The sequence below is a fragment of the Phascolarctos cinereus genome, unplaced genomic scaffold (genome assembly GCF_003287225.1).
Source record: "Phascolarctos cinereus isolate Bilbo 61053 unplaced genomic scaffold, phaCin_HiC Scaffold_8;HRSCAF=390, whole genome shotgun sequence".
Lineage (NCBI taxonomy): Eukaryota > Metazoa > Chordata > Mammalia > Diprotodontia > Phascolarctidae > Phascolarctos > Phascolarctos cinereus.
In genome coordinates this window covers 75,037,450-75,045,781 of record NW_027556291.1, presented here as the reverse complement: position 1 = coordinate 75,045,781, position 8,332 = coordinate 75,037,450, and the positions used below count along the sequence as shown (strand labels likewise).

At 47.6% G+C, this 8,332-nt stretch overlaps 1 protein-coding gene across 3 annotated transcripts; it reads left to right on the top strand.

Moving 5' to 3' along the window:
- Positions 1-341: 341 nt before the first annotated feature.
- LOC110204287 (uncharacterized) lies at positions 342-4,327 on the top strand. 3 transcript variants are annotated; one of them, XM_078147855.1, is made up of 6 exons: positions 342-895; positions 982-1,074; positions 1,304-1,462; positions 2,558-2,766; positions 3,689-3,803; positions 4,239-4,327. In XM_078147855.1, the coding sequence occupies exons 1-3, from the start codon at positions 489-491 to the stop codon at positions 1,449-1,451; spliced, it is 648 nt and encodes a 215-aa protein (XP_078003981.1). In that variant the 5' UTR covers positions 342-488; the 3' UTR covers positions 1,452-1,462; positions 2,558-2,766; positions 3,689-3,803; positions 4,239-4,327. The 3 variants fall into 3 exon arrangements, 2 of the variants coding, with proteins under 2 accessions (XP_078003981.1, XP_078003982.1); XR_002323267.2 differs by lacking the exon at positions 982-1,074; XM_078147856.1 differs by lacking the exons at positions 3,689-3,803; positions 4,239-4,327 and adding an exon at positions 3,135-3,308.
- The last annotated feature ends 4,005 nt before the right edge of the window (positions 4,328-8,332 follow it).

The following is an 8,332-nucleotide window of genomic DNA, read 5'->3' as shown; positions in this document are numbered from 1 at the left end:
CATGCAACTCCAGCATCATTCTCTCCAAAGGCCAGATCCAGGACTCAACCTCTAGGACTCCGAATGGAATTGAGGCAATAGCCCTCCCCAGAGTGGACTGGACCCACCCCTGAACCCAAAACAGGGATATTCTAGGATGGCGGGTCACTAAACCTGGGGAGTCTTTCAACTAGCTGACAGGGTCTAGGGCCAGCTACTGTGTACTGCTATGGGAATTTTAAAATTTCCTTTTAATCCTCTTGCATCTTTTGATTAATGTTAACCTCCTCTATCCAAAACCTGAACCAGGGGATGTAAAGACTTACTTAAGATCCTTAACCGTTGCTTGGCTGAGAAGCCACAGGAAGGCTCTGCAGTGTCCCTGACTCCTGGGAGACCTGTCAATCCTCCTGCTCAGTCAGCCTATTTGTGAATCCTCTAAATGTATTCTAAGCTATGACCAGACTTGCATTTGAGGCTGCAGGGCCAAGCTTGGCCAGCATAATTAAATGCGCGCCTGGTTTTCTTTGCAGTTAAGCAGTTGGCAGCAATTGTTAGGACCCCGTGCTGCATTCCCTTCCCCCCCACTAACCCCTCCCGAGCCCCAGCTGGGCTCCCAGACGGCCTTTCTTTTCGGGAGGGTTGGGGTTGGGAGAGAGGTCTCTTGTTCATTGTGGGTGCCGTTCCTCTCTCGACCTGTAGGGGGCGATGAAGGGGAAGGGGAGCGGAGGAAGACTCCCCCCTCCTTGAGAGTCCTCAGGCGGAAGCAGGCCCCGCGGAGGAGCCCCGGGGTGAGTCGGCCAGCACGTGCCTCCCTCCCTCCATTGCCGGCCCTCCCCACCCCACCACGGGGCAGGAGGGTTCCTCTGCTGCCCGATCTGGTCGTGGTCGCCGTCGTGGTCGTCGAGGCCAGTGGGTGAGTGGACAGGAGGGGGTCCTCGGGGGTCCGCGTGTGGGGGGGGCGGGGTGGCCCGGGCCTTCTCCCCTGACTCCTTCCTTCAGCAGGAAGCCTGCGTCTGCCCGTCCGGCCGTCCGGCCGTCTGGCCGTTCGTCCTCCCTCGCTGCCCTGTCCCACCATCTGAGTCCCGGCTACCGGTGAGTGCCCCTGTGTCCAGCCCCGCCCAGGGCAGGCGTCCAGGGAAGGCCCAAAGGCCCGGCCCTCCCACCTGGCCCCAGCAGACCCAGGTGCGAGGACCGGCCTCGACCATCTCCCCAGGCCTGACCCCCCAGAGCCCTCCCCCCTCCTTTCTTCCCCTCCTCCTCCCCCTCCTCTTCTACCCTCTCCTCCTCCAAGACTGACCTTGACCTTGATGATTATCCACAGCCCTGACCTCGCAAAAGGTAACGTCTGTTTGAGATTGACCTTGACCATTCTCCCCATGCCTGACAACAGAGAGAGCTTCCTCCTCCTCGTCCTTCTTCTTCCAGAGACTGACATTGACCATGACCTTGATGATTATCTGCAGCCCTGAACTCCCAAGAGGTAACTCCTCTCTTCTCTTCTCCAAGACTGACCCCCAGAAAGCCTCTTCCCCCTCCCCCCGTGATAAACCTTGACCACAACCGTGAAGATTATCCACAGCCCTGAACTCCCAAGAGGTAATTCCTCTCTGAGACTGACCTTGACCATCGTCCCCATGCCTGACCCCCAAAAAGCTCTCTTCTCACAGACTGACCTTGACTTTGTCTAATATCCACAGACCTGAGCTCCCAAGAGGCATCTCGTCTGACAGTGACATCATATTTGTGCAGGACTTAGCCCAGAGTTTGCCACATAGTAAATGATAATGCCTAATAAATGATTATGCTCTTTCCCAAGCTGTTGGAGTGGGGGTGGGGGGTCAGAGGGGTCTGATCTCAGAGACTTGACCTTGCCCATTCTCCCCAGATCTGGGCTCCTAAGAGGTATCTTTTCCCAGAGACTGAGGTTGGCCATTCCCTCCAGGCCCCAGCTCCTGAGAGGCAGCTTCTCCCACAATGAGATAATATTTGTAAAAGGCTTAGCCCAGTGCCTAGCACGTAGGAGGCCCATAATCAATTTTTTTTTTCCTGTCTACAAGCTGTCTCTAGGGGGTCTGATCTCAGAGACTGATCTTGCTTATTCTCCCCGGGACTGAGTTCCCAAAAGGAGTCTCCTGTCACACAGTCCACTGGCCTCAGTCCTCTGTTATCTTGATGTGTGCATCCAGACACTATCCAAGTCTGAGGCACTCCAGCCCCACCTTTTCCCAGACTCTCTCCTTAAGGAAGCCCCATTTGATCTGCAACTTGTGAGTATCTATCTTTCTTTGCCTCCTCTTTGCTAGACCAGTATCTCAAAGGCTTTTCCGCCCAGACTGACCTTGAACACACTTCACAGGCCCAAGCTCCTTTAGAGGCAGTTCTTCTAAGAGACTGACTTTATCCTTAACCATTCTCCCTAGACATGAGCTCCTAAGAGGTATCTTTTCCCAGAGACTGAGTTTGGCCAGAACTCCTGAGAGATGTCTCTTCTAGAATGAAATAATGTTTGTGAAGGGTTTAGCCTCGTGCCTGGCACATAGTATTCCTGTAATAAGTGATTATTCTCTTCCCTAAGCTGTCCATGGGAACAGCTCAGAGACTGACCTTGCACATCCTCTCCAAGACTGTGTTCCCAGAAGGAGTCTTCTATCAGACTGACGGCCATCTTCCCTTTAAACATCTAAAGTTCTGCCAGCAAAGACTCTCCGTAAAAATTTGAAGCCCTCCAGCTCCACCTTCTCCCCTGACTGTGTCCTTGAGAGACCCACATTTGAGAGGTCACCTGTGAGTATCTGTCTTTCCTTGCTTTCTATTCCCCACTGGACCCATATCTCACAGGCTTTTCCTCTCACATCATCATCCCCAGGCCTGAGCCCCTCAGCGGCAGTTCTTCCAAGAGATTGACCTTTACCTTGCCCATTCTCCCCAGATCTGGGCTCCCAAGAGGTACCTCCTCCCAGAGACTGAGATTGGCCATTGCCTCTAGGCCCCAGCTCCTCAGAGGCAGCTTCTCCCACAATGAGATAATATTTGTAAAAGGCTTAGCCCAGTGCCTAGGACGTAGGAGGCCCATAACCAGTTATATTTTTTTCTGTCTACAAGCTGTCTAGGGGGGTCTGATCTCAGAGACTGATCTTCCTCATTCTCCCCAGGACTGAGTTCCCAAAAGGAGTCTTTTATCACACAGGCTCTGGGCATCTGCCTTCTGGCATTCAGAGGTGCGTACACAGAGACTGTGTATCTTTTTTTTCTTGCCTCCTATTTCTTCACTGGACTGACACCTCAAAGGCTTTTCCTCCCAGACTGACCTAGATAGACCATTTTCCCCAGGCCTGAGCTCCTTAGAGGCAACTCCTTTAAGAGACTGACCTTTACCTTGATCATTCTCCCAGACTCGAGCTTCTAAGAGGTATTTCTTTTTTTTCTTTCTTTCTTTTTTTCTTTTTTCTTTCTTTTTTTTTTTTTACTTTTAGGCAATTGGGGTTAAGTGATTTGCCCAGGGTCACACAGCTAGTGCCAAGTATTTGGTCTGGGGTCTGATCTGAACTCAGGTCCTCCTGACTTCAGGGCTGGTGCTCTATCCACTGTGTCACCTAGCTTCCCCTCCCAAGAGGCATTTCTTCCCAGTACAATAATATATGTAAAGAGTTTAGCCCAGTGTGTGTCAAATAACAGACCTGTAATAAATGCCTTTTGTCTTCCTCAGTCAGGCTGATCTCAGAGACTGACCTTGCTCATTCTCTCCAGGCCTAAGCTCCCAAGACATGTCTCCTCCCAGAGGCTGAGGTTGGCCATTCCTTCCAGGCACCAACTCCTCAGAGGTATCTTCTCCCACAATGACATCATATTTGTGAAGGGCTTAGAGCCAGTGCCCGACACATAGTAGACCCACAATTATGATTATTCCCTGGACAAGCTGTCTAGGGGGGCTCCTGTCAGAGGCTGACCTTGTTCATCCTCCCTGGGACTGAATTCCCAGAAGGAGACTCCTACCACACTGGCCCTGGGCATCTGCCCTCAGGTACCCAGAGGTGGACACCTAGAGACTGTCCAGGTCTGAGGCCCTCCAGCCCCACCTTTTCCCCTCTGTATCTCACTGAGAGACCTACATTTGACCTGCCACCTGTGAGTATCTTTCTTCTATTCTTTGCTGGACCAATATTTCAAAAACCTTTCCTCCCAGACTGACCTTGACCTGAGCTCCTTGGAGGCAGCTCCTCTGAGAAATTGACCTTATCCTTGCCCATTCTCCCCAGATCTGAGCCCCCAAGAGGTATCTCTTCCCAGAGACTGAAGTTGGCTATTCCCTCCAGGCCCCAGCTCCTGAGAGGCAGCTACTCCCAGAATGAGGTAATACTTGTGAAGAGTTTAGTCCAGTGTCTGGCGCACAGTAGGCCTATAATTGTGATTATTATCTTTCACCAAGCTATCCAGGGGGTATGATCTCAGAGACTGACCTTACTCATTCTCCCCAGGACTGAATTCTCTTTCTCTTTTTTTTTTTTTTTTGTCATGCAATATGTCATTGCTCAGCTTTGTGAAATCTGTCATTGATTATCCAACTCATTGATTTAAAAAAAAAATTAAACAGTACAAGGTGAATAAAGCACAAATTACTGAGACATTCAACCAAAGTCTTCCCTTTAAGTTGATATAGAATTATTAATGATTATTTTAATCCATTTAACCATATTATAGTCTAGTATACATCTCCATCTTAGCTTTCCTTGTCAGCCTTAATTCATTTTGAGCTTCAGTATTCTTTTTTTTAATATAAATTTATTTATTTTTAGCTTTCAACATTCACTCCCACAAGTTTTTGAATTCCAAATTTATACCCCATCTCCCCCCTCCTCCCACCCCAAGATGGCATGCATTCTGAATATCCCTTCCCCTAGTCTGTCCTCTCTTCTATCTCTCCCCCCTCCCTTCTCTTATCCCCTTCCCCTTCTATTTTCCTGTAGGGCAGGATAGACTTCTGTACCCCATTTCCTGTATTTCTTATTTCCCAGTAGCATGTGAAAACATTTCTTTTAAACATATGTTTTTAAAACTTTAGGTTTCAAATTTTCTCTCTTCCTCCCTCCCCACCCACCCTCATTGAAAAGGCAAGCAACTCAATATAGGTTGTACATGTGCAGTTTTGCAAAACACGTCTATAGTAGACATGTTGTGAAAAACTAACTCTATTTCCCTTAATCCTATGCTGCCCTCCCATTTATTCTATTCTTTCTTTTGACCCTGTCCCTCCTCAGAAGTATTTACTTCTGATTACTCCCTTTCCCAATCTGCCCTCCTCTCTATCATCCCCCTGTTCTCTGGTCCCCTTCTCCCCCTATTTTCCTGTAGGGTAAGACAGATTTCCATACCCAATTGAATGTGTATGTTATTCCCTCCTTAAGCAAATCCTATGAGAATAAGATTCACTCATTCCCTCTCACCTTCCCCCATTTCCCCTTCCACTGTAAGAGACTTTTCTTTTCTGTTTTTTTTTTTTGTGAGATAGTTTACCCCATTCTACCTCTCCCTTTCTTCTTCTCCGAGTATAATCCTCTCTCATCCCTTAATTTTATTCTCCAGATATGAACCCTTAATCTTCAACTCACCCTGTGCCCTCTATCTATCTATCTACGTATACATACATATAATTTTTTTCCTCCAACTACCCTAATACTGACAAAGGTCTCATGAGTTATAAATATCATCTTTCCATGCAGGAATGTAAACAGTTCAATCTTAATAAGTCTCTTATGATTTCTCTTTCCTGTTTAATCTCTTCATGTTCCACTTGAGTCCTGTATTTGAAAGTCAGATTTTCTATTCAGCTCTGGTCTTTTCATCAGGAATGCTTGAAAGTCCTCTATTTCACTGAATGACCATTTTTTCCCCTGAAGGATTATACTCAGTTTTGCTGGGTAGGTGATTCTTGGTTGTAATCCTATCTCCTTTGCCCTCCGGAATATTATATTCCATGCCCTGTGATCCTTTAATGTAGAAGCTGCTAAATCTTGGGTTATCTTGATTGTGTTTCCACAGTACTTGAACTGTTTCCTTCTGGCAGCTTGTAATATTTTCTCCTTGACCTGGGAACTCTGGAATTTGGCTATAATATTCGTAGGAGTTTTCCTTTGGGGATCTCTTTCAGGAGGATATCTGTGGATTCTTTCAATTTCTGTTTTGCCCTCTGGTTCTACTATATCAGGGCAGTTTTCCTTGATAATTTCTTGAAAGATGATGTCTAGGCTCTTTTTTTGATCATGGCTTTCAGATAGTCCAATAATTTTTAAATTCTCTCTCCTGGATCTATTTTCCAGGTCAGTTATTTTTCCAATGAGATATTTCACATTGTTCTCTAATTTTTCATTCTTTTGGATTTGTTCTACTGTGTTGTGATTTCTCATAAAGTCACTATCTTCCAATTGCTCTATCCTAATTTTTAAGGAAGTATTATCTTCAGTAAGCTTTTGGACTTCCTTTTCCATTTGCCCAGTTTTGCTTTTTAGGGCATTCTTCTCCTCATTGGCTTTTTGGACCTCTTTTGCCATTTGGGTTAGGCTATTTTTTAAGGTGTTATTTTCTTCAGTATGTTTTTGGGTCTCCTTTAGTAGGCTGTTGACTTGTTTTTTGTGATTTTCTTGCATCGCTCTCAGTTACTTGCTTCTCAAAATCCCTTTTGAGCTCTTCCAAGCCTGGGACTGATCCATATTTTTCTTGGAGGCTTTGGATGTAGGATCTTTGACTTTGTTGTCTTCTTCTGGTTGTATATTTTGATCTTCTTTTTCACCAAAGTAAGATTCTATGGTCTGACTCTTTTTGCGCTGCTTTCTCATGATCCCAGCCAGTTACTTGAGTTTTTCGCTTCCAATGTGGAGAATGTATTGTCCCAAGCTTCAGGGGTTTGTATAGCTGTTTTCAGAGATACTTGTAGGGACCTGTAAATTTTCACTTCTTCCAAGGTGGTATGATAAGGGGTGAGGTGTTTACTCCTTTCCTGGCCTGTGACCACAAGTATTCCTTTCTGTCCCGTAACTGTGAGGGAGGGTTCCTCTCCACAGCTACTCCAAGCTCTACTATGCCAGCATTCCTCCTCACCCCAGCACCACCGCCCAGAACTGTGACCCAGATCCAAACAGGGGCAAAGCAAGAGATTCCTGCCTCAGCACTGGCAAAGAGATCCCTGCAATCCCTCTCTGATCATCCACTGGATTCCCCCTCAGTCTGTGGGCCAGAAGCTTGGGACACAGCTGCCCCCCCCCAGGGCCACGCTCTTGGGGAATGGAGCTGAAACCCCACCTTCCTGTCTCAGCACCGACAGAAACAGACTTTTCCCACTGACCTTCTAAGTTGTCTTTGGCATTGGTGGATTGAGGAGTCTGGAAGCCACCAGAGCTGCCCGCGATTCAGTCCTCTGAGGCCTGCTCCAGGTTCTCTGCGGCCTGCGCGCCCACGCCACGCTGTGCTGTGCTCCCAGCCCGGCGTGATACACCTTTCAGATCAATCATCCAGGTTGTCTTGGGGTGGAAATTTGTTTCACTCTGTCTTTTTGTGGGTCCTGCTGCTTCAGAATTTGTTTAGAGCCATTTTTATGAGTATTTGGAGGGGTTTGGGGGAGAGCTCAAGCAAGTCACGGCTTTCACTCCGACATCTTGCCTCCCCCCCACCCCCACCCGGGACTGAATTCTCAAAGGGGTCTCGATCAGACTTAACCTTGGCGGTCCTCCCTCAGCCCTCACCCTCAGAGGTGTGTACCCAGAGTCTCTCCAAGTCTGAGGCCCTTCAGCCCCTTGACTGTCTCCTTCATAGTCCCACATTTGAGCTATTACTTGTGACTGTCTGTCCTGACTCCGTAATTCTCCCTTGAATTGTTATCTCAGAGTTCTTTCCTCCCAGATTAAACTGGACCATTCTCTCTAGGCCTGAGCTCTCCAGAATTTTCTCCTCCCAGAGTCTGACCTAGACCTTCTACCCAATTCCATGTTCCTTAGAGGCATCTCCTTTTGCACTGGTCCTGAACATTTCCTTAAGGACCATGGTCCAGAGAACAGTCTCTCCCTAGACTGAGCTTGCCCATTGGCCCTAGTACTCCCTAGATCCCAATATGAGGCTGTTCTGCTTCAGCCTTTTTCATATACCAAGATCCTGAAAAGCATCTCCAATCAGAGTCTGACCCTTATCACTCCCAAGTCTCCAGATGTCACTTCTCCTAGACTCATCTTGCTCTTTCTCCTTAGAATTGCATTCCTGGGAGAATTTTCTTATCAGATTAATTTTGGCCATAAGTCCTTGAGGAACCAAGCTGCAAGTCTGAGGTCTTCTTCTCTGTCTTCACCGTCTCCCCTGGCTGTCTTCT

Coding starts and splice junctions, on each gene's coding strand:
- LOC110204287 (XM_078147855.1), top strand. CDS start 489: ATGCGCGCCTGGTTTTCTTTGCAGTTAAGCAGTTGGCAGCAATTGTTA. Junction 896..981: donor GTGGTCGTCGAGGCCAGTGG/GTGAGTGGACAG, acceptor TCCTTCCTTCAG/CAGGAAGCCTGCGTCTGCCC. Junction 1,075..1,303: donor CATCTGAGTCCCGGCTACCG/GTGAGTGCCCCT, acceptor GATTATCCACAG/CCCTGACCTCGCAAAAGGTA.